We start from the raw sequence: 15,357 nt of genomic DNA, 5'->3' as shown, positions 1-15,357 counted from the left end.
GGTGTCCAGTATTTCAGGTCCCCAGAAATGCACTCAGAAGTTCATATTCTTTTTTTCTTTTCTTTTTTCTTTTTGGTTTTTGGGCCACACCCGGCATTGCTCAGGGGTTACTCCTGGCTGTCTGCTCAGAAATAGCTCCTGGCAGGCACAGGGGACCATATGGGACACTGGGATTCGAACCAACCACCTTTGGTCCTGGATTGGCTGCTTGCAAGGCAAACGCCGCTGTGCTATCTCTCCGGGACCCAGAAGTTCATATTCAACTCGAGTCAGGATTGGATGGGACTTTTCTACAGTCTTTTAAAATATCCTTTCTCCTCGGACCTTAATAAAATGTTTTTGTTTGTTTTTTTTTTGGACCACACCCATTTGATGCTCAAGGGTTACTCCTGGCTAAGCGCTCAGAAATTGCCCGACTTGGGGGGACTGTATAGGACACCGGGGGATTGAACCGCAGTCCTTCCTTGGTTAGCGCTTGCAAGGCAGACACCTTACCTTTAGCGCCACCTCGCCGGCCCCAGGACCTTAATAAATTTAAGTAAATACTTACATTTAAAAAACAAACAACAAATCCCCACATTCATTTTTCACATAGCTCTAGAAAGGTACAAGGAAAGCCAATTTAGCCAAGTGGCAAGTCAGTCTTATTATTATTAATTTCTTTTAAAACTCCTCTGATCCATTACAAGGCATTTTAGCAACTGAATAGAAACCCACAGAACACAATGTTAAGTCTGGCGGACATCTCTGTCTCTATTAGCATTTCAGTCCTGCTTTTTATTTTGTTGGGAGGAGGATCTACAAGGGGGGGAATTAAGAGAATCTTAAGAAAATGGGTCTCATCAGGTTTCTCTAGGAGATTGCCAAATGCAGACAAGTGTGAGCTTGCATGAACCGAGCATAGAATATTCAGCAGATGACCACTGAAACGTCGCACATACACACTTGCCTGTAAACCAGATCCAAGCACAATTCCATGACTTACCCTCCTTAGGATTTCTTCACAGGTTCCCCCAAAGCACAAAGCAAGAAACTTGGACTGTGGCTGGGTTGAAACTCCCAGAGAAGTTTTTGGCAGTACCAATGTCAAGCAAACACACAAGCAAGTCTAAGAATACAAAGGAGTCTTCTTGAAGAGGTACAGTATTTCACATCCAAAGCAGATTGCTTCAATGATACTTTGATAAATGGGTTCTGCCCTCTTCTTCCCACAAATGCATTTGCAACGCACAGTTCCAACTTGCCCCGACACCCACAAACCCGCCCTTCCCCATCGGTTCAGAAATGACACGTGGGGCCCGGGTATTCAGCTAGAAGCAAAACCTGTTCCCTCTCTCTGGCTTTAAACAATTCTTCTGAAAAATGAAATCGGACTCCGCAGCAATTGTTGCAAACAAAATGCGGTTTGGAAAACTCTTAAATGGGGGTGGAGGTGGGGGAGGGGGGAGAGAGAAAGAGAGAGGCCATACCTTGGATTCCTATGGCCCCCTTTCAGTGTCTGTCCAGGGCAAAATGCAGCTGCATGCTTTGCAGTCCAGGCTTAGAGCACGGAGAAGCAACAGACACAAACCCAGGCTTTCTTCAGCTCGCAGCAGTCCCAGCTTTTTATGTGGTGTCTCGTCCTGGCTGGCTTAATTCATTCAGGATCCCACTGAAAGGAGGTTCAGCCAGGCGAGGCTGGGGTCGCCAAGTTCTGAAGATGCCTCTAATTGTGGGAGCCGGCCAACCACCTTCCTGCACACCCCCCAATATGCAAACACATTGGAAAGCTCAAAAGCTTTGAAAAGATGACCTCATCTTCAGAGGGAGGGGGAGCCCCAGGACAAAACAAAACAACCCCCCCCCAAAAAAAAACCCCATCAAGCAATTTAGCTGTGAATTTGGAAAGTGACCAACCTAACAATCAATCTCTGGCCTCTGGGGCTGAGCTGCATTTATGTCTTTTTATCCTGGTTCTTTACATAGAGAAATTGAGTCGTTGCCATGACAACACAGTAAACAGGATTCAAGTGACTAAGGAGGGGTTTACTGGGATTGTTTTGTTGGAGGGGAGAAGAATAGAAGCTTCAAGTCTTCATTTAAATGCTTCCTAAAAAAAAAACGATTTTTATAGAAATGGTTTTTTTTTAGCTGTACAGATGTGGCTTTTTAAGTTCAGAACTGCCTTTGGAGATGGTCCCAAAGGTCCAAGATGTCTCTCATCAGGGAGAAAAAAGCAGAGACCCGAAGAGACCCTCGGAGATAAGGAGAAGGATGGACAGTGACATGCTGAATGCAAAGTGGTCCTTTTCACTATTTCTACAGAGCACATGTAACCATCTGGAAAGCTAACTCAGAAGATGGGGCTGACAAATCGGGCTGTTTTTAAAACTCCACATGCTGTGTCCCATCACATACTCTCCATAAAACAAATCATGCCATTTCTGCATGTACAACAGAAATTGAATGATTCTAAGATCCGGCCATCAGATTCCTAGAAACTGTTACTTTGACAAAAGGGTTCACTGAGGGCCCCAGGCCAGAGAGATGGTTCAAAGGGCAGACGCATTTCATGCTAGAGCCTCACGATGACACCCCCAGCCCCCAAGCACCAGGAGTACCTACCCTCCTCAAGAGCATTCATCACATGTGAACTGATTGCAAACATTTGAATACAACATGATATAGACATTTTTCTAAAAAGATAACCAAAGGGGTCAAGAACTTAATGGTAACTTGGGACTTGACTAAAAACTGATCAGTAGGGCTAGAGAGATAGTACAGTGGGGAAGGCACATGCAACCTAGCATGCAACCTCCCCGGGTTTGATCCCCAACATGAACAACTTTATAGCAGTGTATTTCAGGGAGATTCAATTAAATAATTAAATTAATTAATAATTAATAATAAACAATCATAATTAATAAAATTATTTTTCCTCAACAAAAATAGGGATGACAGGTTGAATCCAAGGGCAGGTTGATTCCAAGAGCTGGAGCATTTATTTTCCATGTTGGAGTCCTGGTCTTAACCCCTAGCAGCACATGCTACCTACCCTGAGCACGAGAAAAGGCCCCAAACATGTTCCAAAACAGGAGTATGATTAAGTCAAAACAAGTGAAAAGGCCTGAGAGAGAGGAGCCCTGCAGTTAAGATGCTGCCTTACCTGCAGGTGACCTGGGGCAGGTCCCCAACACCATACAAGTTGTCTGAGTACTTCATGAGCAAGACCCTGCAGTAGTTCCTGAGCACTTAGGGTATGACCCCAACCCCAAAATAAAGAAAGTAAACCAATAAAATAAACTCCAAGGAGAATCTTGGTGGTAGGTGTGCAGAGTTCTATACATAGAGATGCCAAGGCATCCAAACCAGGGCCAGAGAGATAGCACAGTGGTAGGGTGTTTGCCTTGCACAAGGCCAACCCAGGATTGATGGTGGTTCGATTCCCAGCATCCCATATGGTCCCCCGAGTCTGCCAGGCATGATTCCTGAGGTCAGAGGCAGGAATAAAAAACCCTGAGCATCACCGGGTATGGCCAGGCCCCCAAAACAACCCTCAGAATCATACAGTATGAATACTTCTATGTTAAAACATTTTTAAATTTACATAGTCATAGGACTCTCTAACACAATGAAAGATGCTTAAAAGAAGAATGTGTGAACTACAGGATGGAGAATTCTAGAAAATATCACCTCAGTGTTGAAATCCAGCATGTCCTTTGTTCTTCCCAGACCACAGTGCAGGAACCAGAAACAAGGAGCTGGGCCTTGCTGAAGAGTGGAGGGGACTGGGCAGCACTTGGGCCTTTCCTGCAGGGGGGCTGGGAACCACTGAGGACCAGTTCTCACAGTGCAGGGCTCCAGCTGGGCTCTGGGCTCAGCAACACCCTCAGGCCCTGCTCAGGGTTTTTCTGAGGAATGCTAATGACAGACTCTCAGGGCTGGGACTTATCTGCTAAAAAACCAGGCAGGGAGAACAGGCCACAGAACTGCTCCCTGGAGAAATTCTGAGGTGGTAAAGCAGGTTTTCTGGGATGCAACCGGCAGTGGGGAAGTCAGGGTTCACACTGCTGGCTAAACTGGTTACAGCAGCTAGGAGACAAAGGGTAAGGGTCTTGTCACAGAGAATCCTGGAGAAGCCCCTGAGCTCCAGGGAGTCCAGGCTAGCTGGAGGATGTACCCTTCTGTGCTAGGGTCTAGCCAGAGACCTGCTTCCCAACTTCTACCATCGCCAGGAGTATTTCGCAGGGGCATCTGAATGGTTAGAATGCTGGGTAGGTTGTGCCTGGCAGTGTTCAGGGGCTACAAACAAAAAAACTAAACCAAAAACCATAGCACATTTTGTAGGACGAACTGACATAATTATTTTAGCACGTGCTACAGTTTGCACCTGCTTTTTTACAAGAGTGAAATTATAATATTGTACACCTGAAAACTGTTTGGTGTCATAAATCTACATTTTTGTTTTGTTTTGTGTTTGTTTTTGGGTCACACCCGGCAGCACTCAGGGATTACTCCTGGCTCTATGCTCAAAAATTGCTCCTGGCAGGCTCGGGGCACCATATGGGATGCTGGGATTCAAACCACCCATCCTTCTACATGCAAGGCAAATGCCCTACCTCCAGGCTATCTCTCCGGTCCCTGGGTAACTCCTTCTTAAAGAGAAGGTCCTTTTGGGAAATGAGTACTTGGTAAGGCTGGGTGCTTCACATGACATCACATGACAGAAGCTCAACTATCAACAATTTTTTTAACTCTCTCTCACGGTGATTTAAATAAAATAAAATAAAATAAAAATAAATAATTAAAATTAAGTTAAATTCATTTTAACTTAATTTGGGGGAGGCTATACCTGGCAGTACTCAGGGATTACTTTTGGCTCTGCACTTAGAAATCACTCCCGGGGACCAAGCGATGTGTATGGCGCTTGCCTTACACAGGGCTGACCCAGGATGGAGCTCAGTTCAATCCCTGGTGTCCCATATGGTTCCCCAAGCCAGGAGTGATTTCTGAGCACATAGCCAGGAGTAACCCCTGAGCGTCACCGGGTTATATTTATAAAAAATAATAAATACAAAATAAAAGAAATCACTTCTGGAATCAGGGGATCATATGGGATCCTGGGGATCGAATTCAGGTCAGCCATGTGCAAGGCAAATGCCCTACCTGCGGTACTATCGCTCCAGCCCCATCAATTTTTTTTTTAACTAAGCAAAGAGAGAAGGCCCATTTTTATCTTTCTGACTCAACAAGACGGCTTGTGTCCAGAAACAGCTGTAGAAAACATAGACGGCTGTACCATTAAATCAAAGGCAATGAATGGGGACCCAGTACAAACAGTAAGATTTGGCTCTGACCACGCTGTCAAAGCATAATCGACATCTCAAAGGAGTCAGACGTACAGTCCTCATGAGGGAGGTACAGATCTTCCTCACGACATGGAGCTTACTTCTCCCTCAGAACAGGACACCAAATCATTCTCATTTTCTATTTTGTTCTTTTGGGACATACCCAGCCATGCTCAGGGAACTATTCTCCAATGGTGCTGGGGGGGTGGGGCATATGGTCCTGAGGTTTGAACCCAGGATCCTCCCATGCAAATTATATACCTTTGCCATTTGAATTTTTCCTTCACAAAATATTAGTTATAAATATTTTAAGGCAACCTGCTCATTTAGCTTTAGACTATATGTCTCAAAGACCAATTTTTTGGGGTGTGTGTGTGTGATCTTCCCCCTAACAAAATTAATTCAAAGGTTTTGCAATTCCCCCAGGTAAAATAGTTTAGTTTTTAGAATACAAATAGTGTAGGTTTTAGAATACATGTACAAAAGAATGCATCTTTGCAAATAGTGCACCCAAGGAAGAATAGAATAAATTGCAAATATGTGCCTATTGAATAGAATAAAGACTGTTTAGGGTCTTTGAGATGTAAGACATCCTGGGCAAAAAGGCAATGGTAGGGGCCCAGTGATAGCACAGCAGGGAGGGCATTTGCTTTGCATGTTGCCAACTGGGGTTTGATTCCCAGTATCCCTTATGATACCCCAGCCTTCCAGGAATGATTTCTGAGTGCAGAGTCAGGAGTAACCCCTATGGCCCCCAAAAAAGAACAGGAATGAGAACTTTGTACTTGAAGGAGCCTGATGATGTCTCTGAGAGATATGCTAGTCTCTGTTTTTCTTAGACGTACAGTATGTTAATGTGCTGATTGCCCTTGATATACTCCCAACTGTCCTTGACGTACTGTACTTATTGTCCTTGGTGTATTACTAACTGTCCTTGACTTACTTAACAACTATCCTTGATGCACTTACTAACCATCCTTGATGTACTTACTATCTTTTTTTGTTTGTTTGTTTTAGTTTTTGGGTCACACCTGGGCAGCGCTTAGGGGTTACTCCTGGCTCTATGCTCAGAAATTGCTGCTGGCAGGCTCGGGGGACCATATGGGATGCTGGGATTCGAACCACCATCCTACTGCATGCAAGGCAAATGCCTTACCTCCATGCTATCTCTCCGGCCCCGTACTTACTATCCTTGACTTACTAACTGTCCTTAATGCACTAACTCTCTTCCATTTACTTACTGCCCTTGCCTTACTTACTACTTATCCTTGATCTACTTATTCATTGTCCTAGATGCACTTACTAATTGTGCTCAATGTCTGTCCGCTGCTGTCTGAGAGCCCAGGTGGCTGAGGTGGGATTATACTGAATAAGCCATGAGTCTATGATACTACTAGAGACTGCTCAGGGGATCCCCAAAGCTTAGACAGTTCTTGTTTGTATGTTTGTCTCATGCTCTGCAGGACAGAGGTAGAAGGTGCCAATCTGATTAATATTAGACATTTTGTTGTTGAAACAGCTGCTTGTTAAAGTCACATAGTTTCTAACCAGGATGCGCATAAAAAACTAAAATCACAGCACCCAGACACGAGAACTTATTTGGATAGGAACTTGGAGCCATACTGGCAGTTCTTGGAACTTACTCCCAGCTCTGCACTCAGGAATCACACCTGGCCATCTACAGGAAACATCTATGGGAAAGCAAGTGCCCAACCCATTGTACTATCTCTTTGGCCCCTGAATTGAGAACTTTGACAAACTTTCTGGAATTCCCCATTTAGTTCCAATGACCTGAAGGCTTCAGCAATACTACATTGAAAAGAGATTCAGGCTAAGAAAGAGAAACAGAGAGCTGGAGCAGATTCTAGGCAAAAACATGGCCTAGGGTCTATACCTAAGACCATTGGACCCTCTAAGCACTGCCAGGGGAGCCTAAATGGTCTCTGCAGACCCCCAGCCCAGCTGGGTCAGAATACAACTGCACGGCCAGGCCCAAGCACTGAGCATTTCAGACTCAAACAATCCTCCTGATCATCAATGGAAAGTGACTCCCTCATTCCCCAAGCCAAAATGAAAACAGACTTTTCATCACACACATTTGGTAGGTTTAACAACAAAGCAGAAGGACATCTAGAAAAATAAAGCCAACAGAAAATCTCAGAGCATTTCTTCTAAAACTTTTGTTTGAGAACTTGGGAACAAGTACCAAGAGGAGAAGTGATGATCTCACGATGTTTCCTTTTTGAAGGAGATTTCTCTGATGGTTGATAGCATCAGCCAAAGGTAGAGGGAATTGCCCAAGAGACAAAGAAAGAATTTCAAGTTCATATTAAATTTTAATTATGTTCTGTACTTTCTAAACATCTATTTGAAAGGACTTGGGACAAAGCAAGTTTGGAAGTAGTCAACCACCACAGGTGTTCTTAACACAATAACGCCGGCACATAACACCAATAGCTCACACAACCATGGACTGTGTGTACCACTGGTGGCTCACACTTGGATGCCCTAAGGATGGTGTATACTACTAATGGCTCCCACTGCATCTCACATGGATGGTGTGGACCACCAGTGGCTCACAATTGGATGTCCTAAGGACAAAATGTACCAAGAGAAATAATTATGTAATGTTGTCAAAGTTCCATATTACACTTCAGTGCTGTTCGACAAAGCATTATTCAAGAAGTCGCCAGATGGGGAGAAACACAATTGCAGCAGCAGCACCAGTGTTTAAAGCCACAGCTTTAGTACAGAGCATTCTCATTACTTACCTTCTGCATGTTCGGCTTGATGCAGCGGACAAAGAAAGGATTAGAGGAGCTTAGCGTGGCCATCAAGGAATGCAATGAATCCTATGAGGAAGCAAAAAGCACAGGCTGATTTAGTCTCTTTCTTATTTCACTCTATACTTTTCAGCACTCTGGGTATGTGTCCAAAACAAGGGGAAAAAATCAGAAAACTGTAAACCCTAGGAAGAATAGCTATTTGCTGTTTTGACTATGCCACTGCCTATGAAGCACAGATAGGACTGGATTCCAGATTGTCACTGGAATTATTTCACCAAATACAAGACTTATGCATATTCAACATAATATATCATTATAAAAAAATCTGGAGGCTGGAGCAATAGCATAGCAGGTAAGGCTCTTTGTCTTATATGCAGCTAACCTGGGTTTGATCCCTGGCATCCTATATGGTCCCCTGAGAATGCTGAGTGCAGAGCCAGGAAAAAGCTCTGAAAACTGCCAGGTGTGACCCCTACCACAAAATTCTGGAAACTAAAGAGACAGCTCAAGATGTGGGTGCATGCTCTGCATGAGGGTCTGTTTCTAGCACTCTGCCTCTGTGGCCAAAGAAAACATTATATATAGTTACATATATTATAAATATTACACACATAATATATAGACATATAAAAACTTTAATATTAACACTCTTGAAAAAGATTTAACATGTAGTTTTTTTTTTTTTTTTTTTTTTGGTTTTTGGGCCACACCCAGCAGCGCTCAGGGGTTACTCCTGGCTCTGCGCTCATGAATCACTCCTGGCAGGCTCGGGGGACTATATGGGATGTTGGGAATCAAATCTGGGTCTGTCTTGGGTCAGCTATGTGCACTGTGTTATCATGTAGTTTTTTTGTTTTTCTTTTGTTTTCTGATTTTTTTTGGGCCACACCCGTTTGATGCTCAGGGGTTACTCCTGGCTAAGCACTCAGAAATTGCCCCTGGCTTGGGGGTACCATATGGGATGCAGGGGGATCGAACCGCAGTCCTTCCTTGGCTAGCGCTTGCAAGGCAGACACCTTACCTCTAGCGCCACCTCACTGGCCCCAACATGTAGTTCTTCTAAATTTTTTTTTTTTTTTTGGTTTTTGGGCCACACCCGGCAGTGCTCAGGGGTTACTCCTGGCTGTCTGCTCAGAAATAGCTCCTGGCAGGCACGGGGGGGGGGGGGGGGGCCATATGGGACACCGGGATTCGAACCAACCAACTTAGGTCCATGATCGGCTGCTTGCAAGGCAAACACCGCTGTGCTAGCTCTCCGGGCCCAACATGTAGTTCTTAATACTATAATCACATGTATAATGGCCTTAAATTGTCACATTTAAATACTCAACAAAATCCAATTCAATAAATTTTTTTTGAGACTTGGGGGTCATATCTGACAGTGCTCAGTGACTACTCCTAACTCAGTGCTTAGGGGTCACGCTCAGTGGTTCTTGGGGAAATTATATGAGGTGTCAAGGATTGACATGGGGCTGTCCACATGTAAAGTAAGTGCCTAATCCCCTGTACTATCTCTCCAATCACTTAAATTGCATACATCTTAAACAGTGTTCTTTGAAATCAGAATGTCAAGGCTCACATATCATAGATGATTAATGAATGTGAGTTTGTTTTGGGGGTATACAGCCCCCAGATCTCAGGAGCTGGTCCCAGATGGGTGCTTGAAAGTTGGGATGTTCTCCCAGATGTGCTTGGGGAAAATGTGTGTGTGGTTCTGGGACTGAACCCCTTATCTTTTTTATGGTGGGGGGGGTCACACTTGGTAGCGCTCAGGGGTTACTCCTGGCTCTATGCTTAGAAACTGCCCCTGGCAGGCACAGGGGACCATATGGGATGCGGGATTCGAACCACTGTCCTTCTGCATGAAAGGCAAATGCCTTACCTCTATGCTATCTCTCCGGCCCCTGAACCCCTTATCTTGAGCACTGGTCACTTAGGGTGACCAAGTGGTTCTTGAGTCGCCTTCTTATAACTTTAGAAAATGTTGGAAGTTTCACAAATGCAAATAATTATGTTTCCTGCCCCCTGCCTAAATTGTGGGTATCTATCTGGCCAAGGTGACTGGTGTGGATTTTATTTAAATATGTATCTGGTTTTTATTTCGAGAGAGGGTAATGGAAAAACTACAAAAATCTAGACTCAAAAGATTTATTTATAGGCATTCTTACTATGTAATGGATACTAGTAAAAATAATCTAGACATAGGAGCAGACATACTCTATGTTCACATGACCTCCAAATACAAATTGATGTCTTTCTTTAAAAAATTTTGGGCCATACCCTGACAGTACTCAGGGGTTACTTCAGGTTTTACACGCTGGGATCACTCTTGGCAGAGCTGTGTGACAATGTAAAATGCTGGGAATTCAACCCAGTCAGCTGTGTGCATGGCAAGAATCCTACAATGATACTAAGTCTCCAGTCACTGTTTAATATATTTTGGGGGTAAAGGTTGATGCTGGAAATTGAACCCCAGCCTGACATATTAAGACAAATAAATATTCCACCCCTGAACCAAATCTCCAATCCTACAAATCAGATTTCAAATAATCAGTTTTCTTTAAGGATGACTGATTTTTTTTGGTTTTTGTTTTTGGGCCACACACACAGCATTGGCTCAGGGCTTACTCCTGGCAGTGCTCAGGAGACCACTGGGGATGGCCAGGGATTAAATCTGGATTAGTAGTATGCAAAGCAAGAACCTTATCCTCTGTACTCTCACTCTGGTCCAAAAATGAATAATGAGAAGAAAGGAGACACAATTGCTATTGACAACTTTGAAAAAAATTATTTTTAATAAATGGAATAAACAACTATTTTCACAAAACAATCTGCATACTTTCATCAGACTCATAAAAGAGAGCATTATCTATTATCCAACCTGGTTTGCAGAGAGATATCAAACAGAAACTTTTTTTTTTAATTTAGTTTTTGGGTCAGTGCTCAGAGGTAACTCCTGGCTCTATGCTCAGAAATCAATACTGGCAGGCTCGGGGGACCATATCTGATGCTGGGGATCAAATCCAGGCAGGCTACATACAAGGCAAATTCCCTACATTCTGTACTATCACTCGGGCCCTAAAAAGAACCCCCTGCCTATGCTTCTGGGTACCCAATTCCAAAAATGACCTTCTCCTAGGAGCTGGTGTAACTGACCTTGAACTGGGAGCTGACGGTGGGCCTGCGATGCTTACTTCCACTTTTCAGAGTATCTTGGTTATTGCGGCTGGAAACGTGTTCAAAGAGGTCATAGATGAAGTCGAATCTGGGAGAGCAATACCAGAGGGTGATGAGTGGCGATCACTTGCTCACCTGGAGTAGCAGGACTGTCATCATAATATATTTTCCCCCTCCCCAGATCCTCTCCCAGAGGCCTCCAAAAAACCAAGATGGCCCCCAAAGATACACCCACCAATGTCAATGAACTCTCAGCACAGAAAAACACAGACGGCAGTCAACAAACAATGGCGCACATCCTAGCAGGGCAGACCAGAACAGGAAACAATGCCCGGGTGGTTCAGCTCTTTGGGTCATCTCGTTCTCCAGGGCAGTTGAAAGCTTCCAGAACTTTCCCTCCTCTGGAAGGGAGGGAACTACTAGATCTGATATCTCATTGTGGAGGCGGAGTCAAAATAAATAATGGGTGTGAAAGAGTTAACACTGGCAGCTGATTAGTTCCAATCCTGCCTTGCTACTTCCTAGCCCTAGCACTGGGGACAAGACACTGGAGATCCCTGGGCCTACATATTTTCAGCTAGAAAATGGGTGTAATCTTAGAGATGATCTCTTGTGATGTTGGGTTTCTCCCAGGAGAAAGTGCTCATTAAGTTGAGCCATCTCCTTGCTAAGTTCTTGGGTTCAACTCCCTGGCAGGGGACGTGCTATTGGCTTGAAGGCCAGGGGCGAGGCTGTGAACTGGAAAAGCAGGACCAAGACTGGGTAGGCATAGCTCCGAGGTCATGGCCACACTTGCTCACTCACTGGCCTCAATTCTTTTTCCTTTTGGTTCAAGAAGATTCCTAAATGCATACTTTTTTTTTTTTTTTTTCTGTTTTCTAACTGTGCTCCAGCACTTTGGAGAAAGGGTTTGGTTCCAACAAAGATTGTGGGAAATTGTGCCTTTAACAAAAATCCCAAGTTTGGGATGGATATCCCTCTGTCACTACACATGGGACTGAACTCTGGTCAGCCGTCTGCAAGAAACTCTAGAGGGCCACCAGGAATGGTCCCCAAACCAAACCATACCAAGAGAATCCAAAAAAACCAGTTTAGGGTCTTGACGTTTGCTGCCCAACAGTGATTTAGCCTGGCCTTCATTCTGCATGTAAATACTGTATGGTGATAAACTGACCAATTGACCTCAAGGTCTTGTCAACTGAAAGCTCAAATTGTGGCTCACGTGTTAGGACGTGGGGAAGTGGGGAAGCCCAGTGATGGCTGCCCAGGGGGCCCAAATGCTCCCACAAGAAATGTGAGTTTGTTCCCTTATTTGTCTCATTTTCTGCAACTGACCCCTGCTGGACAGAGGTGGAAGGTGCCAATCCAACTGGCATTAGACAACAGAAGTGAATGCCACCTGGGAAAGGATGGAACAGAATAGCAGAGCCCCAGCCCCTTGGTGGGTTGGAGCAGCTGAGATAGGAAGTCCTTTGCTGGCTCAAGCACATAGCCTGGCCTGGCTCGCTCCTTCCTTCCTTCCTTCCTTCCTTCCTTCCTTCCTTCCTTCCTTCCTTCCTTCCTTCCTTCCTTCCTTCCTTCCTTCCTTCCTTCCTCCCTCCCTCCCTCCCTCCCTCCCTTCCTCCCTTCCTCCTTTCCTGTATTTATTTATTTAGGCAATACCTGGTAATGCTCAGGGGGCACTACTGGCTCTGAGCTCAAGAATAACTCCTGGGAGGAGGGGTGCGAAGAGATAGCATGGAGGCAGGACATTTGCTTTGCATGCAGAAGGATGGCAGTTTGAATTCTGGCATCCCATATGGTCCCCGGTGCCTGCCAGGGATGATTTCTGAGTGCAGAGCCAGGTGTAACCCCTGAGCACTGCTGGGTGTGACCCAAAATCCAAAAAGAAGAAAAGAATAAAAGAAAAACTCCTAGGGGCTGGAGAGATAGCATGGAGGTAGGGCGTTTGCTTTGCATGCAGAAGGACCGTGGTTTGACTCAAAAACCAAAACCAAAAAAAGAAAGAAAGAAAGAAAAGAAAGAAAAGAAAGAAAAGAAAGAAAAGAAAGAAAAGAAAGAAAAGAAAGAAAAGAAAGAAAAGAAAGAAAAGAAAGAAAAGAAAGAAAAGAAAGAAAAGAAAGAAAAGAAAGAAAAGAAAGAAAAGAAAGAAAGAAAGAAAGAAAGAAAGAAAGAAAGAAAGAAAGAAAGAAAGAAAGAAAGAAAGAAAGAAAGAAAGAAAGAAAGAAAGAAAGAAAGAAAGAAAGAAAGAAAGAAAGAAAGAAAGAAAGAAAGAAAGAAAGAAAGAAAGAAAGAAAGAAAGAAAGAAAGAAAGAAAGATAAAGAATAACTCCTGACTCGGGAAAACATATGGAATACAGGGGATAGAAGCCAGGTCTACAAATGAAGGCAAACAAATGCTTACATGCTGTACTATTGCTTGGGCTTCTAAACTTTTTTTTGTTTTATTTTAACTTTTTTTTGGTTTTTGGGCCACAGTTGGCGGCATTCAGAATTTACTCCTGGTTCTACTCCTGGCATCTGGGGGATCATATGGATACCAAGGATCGAACCCAGGTCGGCTGCATGGAAGTCAAATGCCCTACGCACTATGCCATTGCTCTGGCCTTGGTTTGTTTTAACTTTGGGGCTATCCCTGGCAGTGTTCAGGGGATGATATGGGGTATTGAGAATTGATAACTGGGTAGGCTGCTTGCTAGGCAAACACCCTACCAGTTGTGCTATCACTCAGGCCCCTAACTTTCTCTTTCTCATAGCTCCTGGTTTAATACAAATAGCTAAAACCAATCATTGAAAGCTTCTGCATATTTTCTTTCACTATTTATTGGACTGAATTTAGAATTCATGAATAAATGAATGTGTAATTAAGCTATAATTTTAGCTGAATGAGTACTTGTTTATTTCATTTGACACCTGTGATCTAACTAGAGAACTTGGAGTCTTGCAAAGCCAAGACAAATCATTTCAACAAGCATTTCTGGGCTGGAGCAGAGAGAATAGGCCAGACTTCAGGAGACAGATCTTAGTGAATTTTAAAGACTTTTATTTGGGGGGTGGTGGTTTATACATGGCAATTCTTGAGCATACTTCTGACTGCACTTAGGGATCCCTTCTGAAGTTTTAAAAGGTCATATGTGGTGCCAAAGATGGAATCCAGGTCAGCTGTTTGCAAGGCAAGAGCTCTACCTGCTATAGGATTGCTCTAGCCCTGTAAGTTCTTTTTGAGTCACACTTGGCAATGCCCAAGGATTACTTTTGGCTCTGTGCTCAGGACTCACTCCTGGCAGTACTTAAGGGGACCATATGGGATGCCAGGAATCAAACCTGGGTCAGCTACATACAAGGCAAGCACGTAAGTTCCTAGGGTCTTTTCTTTGACCAGGAATTCGTGACTAGACAGGGCAATGGTTCATTGAAAGGGCCTGAAGTGCAATTCTAACAAGTTGCTGCAGTGCCAGGGATGCCACGACTAGCCTGGCAGTGCTGAAGGTCCTGCAATACCCCCAGGAACATAGGGTGCTAGAGATCAATCCTGTATCAGGCACACACCAAGATTGTGCTTTCTGTGCTGGACTATCTGGAGGGAGCCCAAGATTGTAGGTTCTTGAGGCAAGTGGGCTAGATCCAATAGTTACTGTTGGTAGAGGCCTTTGGATTGGTCCTCATATTGCCTTCTAATTAGATGTCTCTCAATTGGTTCCTTTGGTTTTCTTGTTAAAAAGATGTTTCCCCATTGATTTCTCTCATCTGGCTCCCCCCACCCCCCTTGGGGCTGGGCTTTGTTTTTCTCAATAGAGGCAGCTTTGGAGGCTTGGAAAAGGTGCTGCTTGCTATCTTGGCTCATGGTTCCACGTGATGGAGGGACTGGCTTGTGGGTAAACAGCTTGCCATGTGTGTTTCTGGCCTGCTATTCCTTCCCAACTGTGTGTGGATTATTTCTTGTGTCAGAATTGCTGCTGTTGATTGATTTCTGAGCACAGAGGCAGGAGTAACTCCTGAGCACTGCCGGGTGTGACCCAAAAACCAAAAAAAAAAAAATTGCTGCTGGACCTGCATCTCTTGTCCTA

General features: G+C 44.2%; 1 protein-coding gene across 1 annotated transcript in view; it reads right to left on the bottom strand.

Annotated features, from left to right (window-relative positions):
- MYO10 (myosin X) overlaps positions 1 to 15,357 on the bottom strand; it is a 225,666-nt gene that overhangs the window by 64,682 nt on the left and 145,627 nt on the right. The window contains 2 exon segments of the mRNA XM_049768272.1: positions 8,099 to 8,179; positions 11,270 to 11,378. Coding sequence (XP_049624229.1) covers positions 8,099 to 8,179; positions 11,270 to 11,378 — 190 coding nt within the window.

Source organism: Suncus etruscus, chromosome 2 (genome assembly GCF_024139225.1).
Source record: "Suncus etruscus isolate mSunEtr1 chromosome 2, mSunEtr1.pri.cur, whole genome shotgun sequence".
NCBI lineage: Eukaryota > Metazoa > Chordata > Mammalia > Eulipotyphla > Soricidae > Suncus > Suncus etruscus.
Note: the sequence above shows the minus strand (reverse complement) of the source record. Positions and strands in the feature narration are given on the sequence as shown.